The sequence below is a fragment of the Triticum aestivum genome, chromosome 7B (genome assembly GCF_018294505.1).
Source record: "Triticum aestivum cultivar Chinese Spring chromosome 7B, IWGSC CS RefSeq v2.1, whole genome shotgun sequence".
NCBI lineage: Eukaryota > Viridiplantae > Streptophyta > Magnoliopsida > Poales > Poaceae > Triticum > Triticum aestivum.
The window spans coordinates 581,928,017-581,939,946 of NC_057813.1; the positions used below are offsets into that span (position 1 = coordinate 581,928,017).

The 11,930-nt window shown below is 47.4% G+C and overlaps 2 protein-coding genes across 17 annotated transcripts; one reads left to right on the forward strand and one right to left on the reverse strand.

Annotated features, from left to right (window-relative positions):
* LOC123161195 (uncharacterized) lies at positions 1-6,096 on the forward strand. Of its 16 annotated transcripts, none has more exons than XR_006480588.1 (9): positions 1-589; positions 746-879; positions 1,547-2,296; positions 2,756-2,897; positions 3,404-3,450; positions 3,677-3,780; positions 4,276-4,627; positions 5,191-5,621; positions 5,734-6,096. XR_006480588.1 is itself a non-coding variant. In XM_044579046.1 (4 exons), the coding sequence occupies exons 1-3, from the start codon at positions 268-270 to the stop codon at positions 1,651-1,653; spliced, it is 543 nt and encodes a 180-aa protein (XP_044434981.1). In that variant the 5' UTR covers positions 1-267; the 3' UTR covers positions 1,654-2,296; positions 2,756-3,068. The 16 variants fall into 16 exon arrangements, 1 of the variants encoding a protein (XP_044434981.1); XR_006480587.1 differs by having other exon boundaries at positions 4,315-4,627; XR_006480593.1 differs by having other exon boundaries at positions 3,677-3,684; positions 4,315-4,627.
* On the reverse strand, positions 6,035-7,125 carry LOC123161194 (quinone-oxidoreductase QR2). The gene is made up of 2 exons (XM_044579045.1): positions 6,881-7,125; positions 6,035-6,773 (listed from the first exon to the last, which is right to left on the reverse strand). Exons 1-2 carry the CDS (start codon positions 6,901-6,903, stop codon positions 6,182-6,184), a joined length of 615 nt encoding a protein of 204 aa, XP_044434980.1. The 5' UTR covers positions 6,904-7,125; the 3' UTR covers positions 6,035-6,181.
* Positions 7,126-11,930: the final 4,805 nt, after the last annotated feature.

Below are 11,930 nucleotides of genomic sequence, written 5' to 3' on the forward strand. Positions count from 1 at the left end.
AGCAGCTCCCATGGCAAGCCCTAACTGCCTCCTCCCCACACTCGCCGCCCCGCCCGCGTCCTCGCGTCCCAGCCCCCTCCTTCCTCTCCTCACGCGGTCGCGCCTCCCTCCGAACCCTCGATCCGCGCCCGCCTCCCTGCCCCACGCCGCCATCATCTCCGCCGGCGCCCGACTCCTCCGCCGCCTCCTCTCCACCGCCACCGCGAAGGACCTGTAGAAAGCGGCACGCCCTGTAGGGAAGCGGGCGGCGCGCGCCGTCGCCCCAGGATGCGCGCGGACAACTCTCTCGCGTTGACGCCCCCGCTCCCTCCCCTTCTCCTCGTCGCCTCCCCTCGCGCCGCCGTCGCCGTCCGAGAAGCACCGCGGCCACTACTACTCTGCGTCGTGCCGAGCTTGCCACCGCCGCCGCTCTCCCGGTCGAGCTCGTCCCTCACCACCGGCCCTCAAGTTGTGGAGGGGCAACAGGCAGCGGTGGACAAGGAGATCTACCACCAACCGCCGCCGCCTGTCCTCCTGCTTCGCCATCAACGCGAGGAGCACCGGAGCGTGTCCTCAAGTTTGTGCTCCTCCGGGAAGAGGACAACCCGAGGTGAGCCGCCTCTGATCCATCGCGCTCCCATCGCCTTTCCTTCCCCTTTTCTCCTGTCGCCGCCACCGACACCGTTGCTCTCCCTGTCGGGAAGACTGTGCATACTGCTACTCGCGTCGTTGCTCCGCAGAGCCATCATTAGGACCTTTTGTGCAGATCTGTCATGGAGGTCAACCCTGACGTCGGCCTTGTCGGATTGGAGCGGCAGTGCGGTGGCTGGTCTACTGTGGCGGCTCGCTGGAGGCAGCAGCGACCCAATCGGCACCGCCATCTCCTTCCCTATCCATGAGGTCTGATCTCCAGCCCGCCCCTCTGCTCCCAAAGTCTAGCTTCATGCCTCCACCTGTTCTTGTTTTTCCCCTTTTTTCTTTGGACGAATTTCATAGCTTCTTGGCCAGTTCGTTTTTTATCTTCCGTAATCCCAAGATAATGGCCACGAATCATTATCTTAGTTGATTTTGGCTTGTGGCCACCTAAAGCTAGAGCTAGAATAGAATAGAATAGGTTGAGTTGTTCGATCTGAAACTGTGTAGGCAAGTGTTTCAGACTAGGTTAATCGGTGGTTTTGGAGCAAAATTGAGCGCCCCTGGAAGAAATAATCTACACACGGGAGAAAAAAGAAAAGGGTATTTCAAAACATCTGAACAACATTTCAATGCAACGAGAGCGCCATATTGGTTCGAGTGCTAGAGCTGCACCTGTTGTTTTCATTTCCTGCTATCCGATTTGATATGAATCTTACGTTTTCGATTTACAGATGTGCTTCGCCAAATTTTAAAAAATCTTGATGATTAACACTTTAACTTGAGGAGAAATTTCCATAAGAAGTTCAGTTTCTTCCTGTACTAGGTTCTATCAGCTTATTCTGAATCTGAAGTTGACATCATGAACCACTGAATCATAATCAGTTTTTTTTTTTCATGTGTGTATTGACTGGCATACATCTCACGCACACAGACTGGTTCCTGATGGTGCAGCCAACCTCTGTCTTCCTCCCCGACGGCGGCGTCGAACCAACACTGGGTTATGCTACCCTTGGCCGTGGCCTAACACGCGCGGACTGAAGCGTTGGTCAGGCACCCACTGCTTGGCTGCACGTCTGGGTCATCTCAGATAAGCTAATCTATCTCTTCTTTAAAATAAGATCATGTGCTTCTCTGATCCGGTTGTAGTAAGTTGTACAAGGCCTTAGCTGGTTGTCAGGAGGAACCTTCACCTCATGGCTAAAACTTGGGTAAAACCGTGGGCATACAAAATACATCTTTGTTTTTTTTGCCTTATAAACATGGCCGTGAAAGAACCGAATATTGGAAAACAACTGTATATCAATTCTCACTTACTCTGATATTTCTGAAAGTGAAAGGGATGAAGGATAGTGTAGTGAGCAGAGAACACACAGGTTATGTTGAAAATTTTGGTCGAAGTTACAGTCCATTAGCTGGCAGAAATATAACACAACTAGCATGCCTAGATGCACACAACGTTGATGGTAATAAGATATGCTTGACAACTAACTAACAAAATCAGATTATTCATTTCATAAATGTAGAAAAAAATAAGTATGGTCTTCACAACGTGTCTTCTTCTATGATTCGGTAACTTGCATTCCAATCTTATTTGTCTTCTTTTCATTGGGCATGGTGTATTTAGGTTATCAAAGGGGATTGTGTATGGCTGTTGACAATCCAGATTGTGGGCAGCTAAGAGGTTAGGATTACTCATGTAAATTTTTGCTTATAAATAATATAATAATGCAGTAGTAGCCCCTCGTACTATTTTTTGTCAAAAATGGTGTGATACCAAGATTTTCACTACAGTACCATCCGTATCCAATGTAACTCGGCTATAGGTTATCCAAAGTAATGATGTCTATCACTCTGGTTGATTTGCAATATGGTATTATGGGTCCATATGCACCTGAGCTTTGCTACTTCCTCTGATTACCATAAACTCTGTACACATGAGCATGCCTATGCCATTGTCAAGTGCTACTCCAAACACCATTTATTGCTTGAAAATATCTCTCAACTTGGATAGAGCATCCTGAAAGGTCCATATTTACTCAACATTATTTGTTACTATGAGGACCCTTACTTCTAGCACTAGGTTTTGATTGTCTGTTGTTTTGTACATCTTTTACCAATATGATTTTAATCTTTAAAAAAGATCATATTCTGGACTCACAACAAATTGGATAGAGCATCCTGCAAGGTCTGTGAGGTGCAGATGATATTTCAGTGCTCAGTGTGCAGCTTATTTTGTAGACATCGCGGTTTCAGTTTGCAATATTAGACCTACTTGTATCAAGGTAGGGTTGACCATAACTGAACTTTGAATTTGTTTATACAGTATACATTATGCGCTTCATCTAATAAAAATATGAAATCCATGTGTTGCTTTGGCTCTCTTAATAGCAATTAATTGCGTATATTCAACTGGCCTTCTGGTTGACTAGCATAAATGGTCATATTCTATTTTTGATGTGAGCTATCCTCCTATTCATGTCCTGGAGGCTTTGCTTCCCAGGTTTATTGCTTTTGCAATTTAAAGTTTTGAAGCACCGCTTCACAGTTCTTTAATTACTATTAACATTACAAACTGGGATTCGAATATCATGGTTTTCCACTGGGAAATAATAGCACATTTAGCTTTGTCTGACCTATTTATTATCGATTAATGTAACACTTTACGATGTAGATGCTGGCAATGGGCCGTTAGCTACGCGCTTATAGTTTGCAGTTATGCACACCAGGTTCCTATGTAGGCTTAACATGAATTAGTTTCTTAACATGAACATGCTTATTTATGTTGCAGAGGGGAAAACTTCTCTGTTCTGTCCACTGCCTACATACAAGCTGCATGTGAGTAGGCCACATATCTTGGTTTTTCCTGTTACTTCTGATTATCCATGTGAAAACATTATTTTACAATCAGCTGTGGTGAAAAAATTATTGCAGTTGAGTTGGTTAATTATCGTACTTAAATCTCGCCTCCATGCATGGAATTTTAATGGGGTTAGTATGCTTTGTACTGACCCAAGAACAATTCCTTATAACGCTCACCATTTGTGCATTTCTTTTGGTCTAGGACAAAGGGTATGTGGAAGACTGGATTTGATATTATCATGGAATTATAGCTATTAGCGTGTTCCTGGCTCTCGTTTGCTGTTATTCCTTCATAATTGCAACAAAGTGAGTATTGTAGGCTCAGAGAGAAATCTTTTGAATTTTGTAGCCCGCATCTTTATTTTCTTCCTCAACAATTCATGATGTACCATGTAGTAATTTTGATTTTTCATTCAGATGTTATTTTCTTTACAAATCCGCAAGCAACACACAATTCATGTTTGTTGTTTTAGTCTTGCTAATTCTTGACACGTTCCCATGTTTGTTCTGTGAGAGAGCTCCTGATGTCGTATCTATGCTCATTCTTAAAAGATACTTGTTTGGTTGATTGCTTTATGAAGAAAGTAGACCATTTTAGACCGAAGATATGGATTTATGACAACTTCGAGATGAGTTTGGCTGATGATGGAACTTTCAAATTAATGACAGTTTGATTTAGCATGTGGTTAGGTTATGCTCTTATGAAATAAATGTTCTTCTGTAATTTTAGTTTCAAGTACTTTTGATTGATAATATGGAGGATATGTATTTATGGTAATGTTTTCTATTGGTATTATTTAGGGATGCAAATCAATATCTTGCTCTGGCTATGCTGTGCAGTGGCCTAAGCGTTGGACCACCGGGTGGATAGGGCAAGCGTGTGATGTGCCAGGGCGTAATCTGTGTCGCTGCTCCGCATAGAGGAGCACACCATCGAGATGGCCCAAAATGGAAACACCGTAGGCCACAACTCTGGTGGGGGCCTCCATGGTTGCTGACGACCAGATGCCACCATGGTCTCCGATGTCGTCATGGCCCTTGCCGCCAGCCCACAACACAGTGCCGAGCAGGGGGTGTGGCCGGCGGTGGTCATTGATATCTTCAGCAGCGTCGGGTGTTGGCCACTTGCGCTGGTGGCTTTCTCCCGCTTTTGGTCCGTCACATTTAGAGTTTTTGTTCATTTCATCCTTCCTTTTTATTGGGTACTTCTGCTTCTAGAAACAAACCAAACCCATTATTTCTACTAAATTAACTACATACTCCCTCTGTTCCTAAATATAGGTCTTTCTAGAGATTTCGACAAGTGGCTACATACGAAGCAAAATGAGTGTCTATATACATCCGTATGTGGTAGTTCATTTGGAATCTCTAGAAAGACCTATATTTAGGAACGGAGAGAGTATATTTGTTCTGTTCCAGGAAAATGCATAAGAGGAATTTAATGGTTCTTATATTTGCACAGCTACACTAACATTGTCACAGAGCAAGCACAAAAGTCTAAACTTTATGGTTTTATTTAGTTTTGGTCTTCAAATTGGCACTAAGTGCTTGGAATTGAGTCCAAGGACGATTAGTCACACAATGCAAAGTTTAGTTTTAAAATAGTAAGAATATATGATTCATTTTTCCTTTTTGATAGGTCAAATACATAATTTTACCCAGATTTATGTAAATAGATAATTGATGTCTTATAGATCTACTATACCTCCATTGCAGGTATGACTGATTAACAGAAAAAAAATCGTGGCCATTGGTCACCGCTTTTCATCAAGATGATTCTGTATCATTGTAATAGTGAGACTTTACTACACCCATTCTGTCGGTAGAACATTCTCTTAGGAGATTGTTTTATTTGTTTTGGTTGAGATATACTAAAGGCTGTGTACCTATGGAAAGAAAAAATACACTTTCAAGTTTTGTATGTAGTACTTGATGTATGTCTCAAGTATAACTTATAATGATCCTACTCTTAGTACTTGCTCTCTCATGTTTATGCTCTTAGTACTGAATTTAGTGTCAGGTAATTAGCTTTTGTGATCTCATGAACAGACTGAACTTGATGCGGCCTTATAATCCCATGACCATGTTGAAATTGATGATGTCTTGCTTCTCATACCAGTGAATGTTTCTTCGTTCTCTTGGACCAGGTAAGTCATTGTCCTGTTGAATATGAGCGCTAAACTATGCTCCCTACTAAATTTTTTAAAGGTGCTCCCTACTAATTTGATCACTATCTATTTTACCACATTGATGCGACAGGCACCCCGCGCCAAGGCGCGCTGTCGATCTAGTATGTGTTATCGTGCGTATCTTCAATGACTTCTCCCTCATCTTACTTGAGGTTGCATACTCTGTCGCGGAGGACATTAACCAGTTGCGTCCCTCCTTTGCATACATGCAGCTGCGTGTCTTTTTGGATGTAATCTGGTTGTAATTTCTTTTTTTCTCCGCTTTCATCTTATAAATAACATTTGTTCTTCTTTTCCTATATTTTTATCCTAAAAAATTAAAGGTCAAGCTTGAATTAATAAGTCAAAGTCAGAGCTGATAAGCAAACAACTATTGGAGGGAGTATTATTATTATTATTAAACAAGAGTGGAAAGGAACGGGAACGTGTTACAGAATTGTGTAAATCCTGCTCCATACATATATGACGAGTTCATCTTTGCACTGCATTGCATGAATTACGGTGTAGTAAATCAGATTTCAGACGGACTTGAGCTTCTTAGCGATGCCGGCGAAGTACTTCCCCTGGTGCTCCGCCAGAGCGAGCTCGGCGCCAGTGGGCACCCTGCCACCGTCGGCGCCGGCGAAGGTGCCAGCCCCGTACGCGCTGCCGCCCTTGACCTCGTCCATGATCAGCATGCCGGCGCCGTGCGTGCCCCCAACCGGCACGAACAGCATGCCGTGGTGCGCCAGCTGCGTGACGGCCGTGAGCGCGGTGGACTCCTGGCCGCCGCCCTGGGTGGCCGTCGCGAAGAAAACGCCCGCGGGCTTGCCGGCGAGAGACTGCTCCTTCCAGAGGCCGCCGGTGGAGTCGAAGAAGGTCTTCATCTGCGCGGCCATCATGCCGAACCGCGTCGGGGTGCCGAACAGGACGCCGTCGGCCTCGGCCAGCTGGCTCGCCGTGATGACGGGGTGGTCCTGACGCACCGGCGCGGCGTGCATCTTCACCAGCACGTCCTCCGGCAGCGTCTCCGGCACCCGCCATATGGTGACCTCGACGCCGGGGACGGAGTCGGCGCCCTTCTTTATCTCCTCCGCCAGCGTCGCGACGTGTCCCCACGTCGAGTAGTACCTGCGGATAAATGAAAATAATACAGAGCGGCCGGTCAGATCAGTGACAGTGAGCTAGCTAGCCGGAAGAAAAAGGGGCGACCAAAGGCGGAGCATGCATTGATTTACACGATGTATATCTTGGTCGCCATTGCTGCAGAGTTGTGATCTGCTTTGATTTTAGTTTCTTCCTAATACGAACTAAATTTCCTGCCCTAGCTTCTTGTCGCGGTCTGGCTTGTGAAGGAAGAAGAGTGAGAGGCACCGGTATTTATATAGAAAGACTGCGGTATGCTAACTGATTCAGTGGAGTGGTAGCAGTAGTTCTATACACTAAACTGGTTCAGTGGTGTCAATGGCGTCCGCTATCTTGGAAAAGCCATGGCTGCTAAGCGCTACTGGTAATTTAGAATGATCAAGTGTGACAGTGCGCAATATGTAATGAGGGAAAAGCAAGAGGAATCCACAATAACGGGGTTAGGTGATGATGATGAGGGAAGCTGCTCTGCAAAGCGGAAAAGCCTAGGTTGTGCGAGGTCATTTAGGCTTTGGTAACTGGCAAGTTGCTTGAGGAAGGGATACTTTTTCTTCTGAATGAAACTTTGTTGTACGCTGATTATAAAAAATAAGACACCAATTACACTACTACTAGTAGTAGTATGGCATAACAAGTTAAAACACATCACAGGACGATATTTTGAAAAAAATTGTGGGATGTTAAGAGGATGATATTCTATTGTCATGTGAAATTTCAAGTTAAAATACATTACGGGATGCAAGCTGTAAAAAAGACAAATTCAGCAATGAATAGTGACGTTACTGTTTGGCACTATTCAATGCTGATTGTGTTTTTTCATAGCTCATATCTCGTAATGTGTTTTTTTTCGGGAATATCTCGTAATGTGTTTGAACTTAAAATTTTGCAAGGCAATAGAACGACTCTCTGGAACAGTTCGGGTCCTGCCAATGTACCACAACTCTGTATGCAGGACCTCCCTCCTAGTTGAGCAATGAAATACCTTTAACCCCACAAAAAGTTTTTTTTAAGTATTAGAATTTTTGACTTCTTTTATGTTTACTAAATTATTTTCCATATCAAATCCACGGGCACCCGAGAGCCAAGGTGTATTTACCTGTGTCCAGACGGCTTGAGGAGGGGTATCCTACCAAGTGACGTTCAATTGAGTTTTTTTCTTTTTTAAATGCAGATAAAAGATTTGCATCATATATATTAATTAAGAGAAGAATAGAGTTTTACAATCAACCCTTACAACACCATGATAATTACTCATGCAAAATCATTTCCTCTAGCTTCTTTGCACCCGCGGCAACCCATAACTTTGGCTCTTCCAAAAATGTTGTTTAGGAGAATTGGCGGTGGCGCGCCCTTGAGTCGGAAGACTAGGGGCATGTTTGGTTGCAGTAGTGAACAGTAGTTGCATTGTATACACATCTCAACCCAGCCTAGCTATGGAAAAACAGCCTCATATGCGACATCTGCAAGTTGTTTGGTTGCCTGCATATGGACTTCCTGCATTAGGGATCAACTTTGGCACGTTGTTTGGTTGCCTGCATTGTCTCGGTGCATAGAACTACACGCTGTTTGGTTGCCCGCATGGGGTATGATTAAGAGCTAGCACTTGCACTTAGCACACAAGGTTAAGAGCTAGCAGAGGAATGGGGAGAAGAAATGCAGTGTGCGCTGGACCATGGCGACTGCGGTGGATAGTGACGGCGCCATGTCCGACATGACGAGCATGGAGTCGTGGATGAGCGACCCCGTCGGCGGCACGGCGAGCGACACCGTCCGTGAACTAGTTACGGTACTCGCGCGAAGACAGTCGACAGAGGAGGAGAATGCAGTGCTCGCACCATGGTATCGTCAATGCAGTGGACGAGAGAGGAGGCCGAGATGATTGACGCCGGAAACAACTCCAGTGTAGTAGGGCGAGAGAGAGAAGGCCAAGATGATCGACCTCGGCGGCGGCACGGCGAACTGCAGTGTGCACGGAGGTAGAGGGCACAAGAAAGTAGTGTGCGCGCCATTGCAGCGTCAGTGCAGTAGGAGGACGACAAAGAGTAGGCCGAGATGAGCGACGCATGGAACGACTCTAGTGTAGTAGGACGTGGGCAAGTAGATCAAGGGGAAGGGCTTCAGCGTCGAGAGGGACGAATAGGAGGGCTCTGAGCAGAGGACAGAGGAGCTAGACATGGCAGCGTCATTGCAGTAGACTGTTGTTCAAAGAGAGATGAAGCTATGATCGTCGAAACCAAAAACATACAACACGAATGTTGTGAGGAACTGCGAGATTAGGCTGCTGGTCAAAGGAAATTTCAAATGATCGTCGTGCGCAATGAATCTGACAAAATTCGTCCAGAATAGCTTCAAACGGGAAGACGAAATTAAGAACTTACGGCCGACGAAACTACGAACCGATCGCCTGAATGGAACCGTAGCATCGAGGTGCATCTTTCTCGTGTAGAGCTTACCTCGAATTGAAGCACCGTTGTGTAGATCGGACGAAGGAGATTAGATAGGAGCTTACTCGGGGTTGAAGAAGACCTCAGGTAATCACCTCGCATCCCTCCCGTCTCCATTCGTGCAAGGGCCCGCTCGCTTGCGCTCGGCTCGGCCTGGCTCATGAAAAACTGCCGATTCGAGCGTTTCCAGCGAGCCAGGCTCTAGGATGCTTTAAAAAATGTGCGATGCAGGCCCAACAGTGAAACTAGTCAACCAAACAGGCCTCTTTGTTCCCGCGCGGGCCTGGTTGGCCTTCAAGCGGGCAACCAAACACGCCCTAGGCATTCCTTTCATTCGAAAGCGCCCAGGATACAAACCCGGTGAAAGATGCCATAGCTTTGTTTGCCTTTGTTTGTTATAATCGGCTGTGGCACCAAGTACGTTCAATTGAGTTTGAATTCCATGCGCACAATGTTTGTGGTTGGGAAGCCTCGGTTTTCGCGCGGCTTAGAGCATCTACAGCCGGACTCAGCAAATCCGGCCCATCAAACGCCCGTGAATGGACGTGTTCGCGGGCACTAACCGGGCACTTGCTATATTCGCGTCTTCACATCCACGTATCTCATATTTTGTCCCATATTTTTATACTAAATCATGCAACATTGATAAAAAGTACGTAGATCATGAGCAAACATACAAATGCACAATTGGTTCATCAAAAGATCACAGCTGGATCATCGAAAGATAGCCAAAGTTCACATAATAAACATAATACGACGGACAAGTTCAAACGACAACTAAAAACTTGAAATAAAGACGAATTTTCACCACTTCCTCGCTGGCCCTTTGTCCTTCCGGTCGCCGGTGCAGCTGTAGGAGTTCGCGGCAGGAGGTGGGTCGCCGCTGGACCCGTCGGAGGAGGGGGAATCGGAGATGATGATGAAGCCTTGCAAGCGCCGGACGACGCGGTCTTGCTGGCGCTTGAGTTTGGCCACCCTCGCCGCCTCCCGCTCGGATTGCTCAATGACGAGCCGAAGCTGCTTGGCGTTGAGCCTCCGGAGCCGTCGGGCATTCATCTCCGCGTCAGTTAGTGACCGGCGGCACACCCACTCGAAGAGACGGTCCTCCTCGTTGGGCAACCGGCAGCGGCAGTGGACTACACAGACCCGTCGGACCAGCCCGCCATCTCCCAAGTCCTCTGCCTCTCGCGATGGGCAGCTCGTGCCTCCGACTCCGGAGTCCGCATCCGCGGCGTCGGCTGAGCGGGCACTAGAACCCAGCGTTGCCCGCGTGGAGCAATGACCGGAGGAGGAGGCCGTCGGGCAGGAGGAGCAGATCTGGCAGGCCTCGCTGATCCGCGCGTGGGGCATGAAGGGCTGGCGCCAGCATCGACGCTGACGCGACGGGGGACAGGGGCGTCACACCGGACCTGGAGCTGCCACTCGTATCGACCCGCGAGTGCTCGAGCGCAATACGGAGTGCGAACTCCTCCTCTTCTCCGAAGCTGCCGGTGCTAGACATGGTCGCCGACGCTAGGGATTTGGCAGATTGGGGAAATGGAACTGTCGGGAAGAGGAGGGAAGGTGAGCGGAGCGGAGTGGAGTGAGTTAGGATTTCTGCCGGAGGGGGGGGGTGTGTGGGGTCAGGGTGGGCCAATGATGGGCCGGGCTGATGTGGCGGGCGCGCCCGGGCGTGCCCGGATCGCCTCATATTCGTCTTACATTTGAGACAAATATGAGGGGTGCCAGGCCTGTTTGAGAGGTATTTTATGACCGGTCAGTGACCGGACACATGCCCGGCATATATAGAGCGCCCCGTTGTAGATGCTCTTAGAGCATCTCCAACAGCCGCCCAATGCGTGGCGCTGAAAAAATGAGTTTACAACGCGCAAGTAATTTTTTTTAGGACGCTAGAAGACGCTTGCTCCAACAAACGCTGTAAAATATGCAGCGCGCGCGAATCCAGCGGTCCCAATCAAGCGGTCCCATCTGCAGCAGCACAAAGTTTGCAGCAAGCGTGACCGGGCGCACTAAATATGCTGCGCGCGATGCCGTTTTGATGCGCGCGCTGCATTAGTTATAGCGCGCGCGCGTGCTTTTTGCGCAGCTGCTGGAGACTTCAAATAGGGTCCGCGCACGCTAAAAGCAGTTTTTATACTGCGGGTCGTTTATATAGGGTCTCTGTTGAAGATGCTCTTAGTCGTCAGCCTCCGCGGGATCATCTCGGGTGGCCAAGACGAATCTCTGGATGGCCCGTCGTCGCAACCACTGCGTCGACGACGTCTGCTGCATAACGACTCTTGCTGACCCCAGTTTGGCTGGCATATACAGTTTGAATTTGGAGCTGCTCCTTTCTTCACAGGGTGACTTCTTCGGCATGGCACAGCAGGGTCGCCATGCCCCATGATCAAGCTTTTAATCCGAGCCGAGACTTCGATATGGCGATATGCAAGCATGCAAGCATGTTACTGTTCATTCTATGTATGTTTAAGAAGGGAAAATCGTATCATTATGCTGCATGAATGCGATCGTGCGACTGAAATTGAGTTGTGACTTGGCTCCATGCACAGCATATGGCGCCTATTGACTTCTGTACTGCATGCCTCTACACGGAGAAAACTTCCGATTCTCATGTCAGGAGCTGGATGGAGTATTTGTCTGCTGCACGAGCTGCACGACATCACCGTCATCCACACGATGAGACCATCGGTGAACCTTT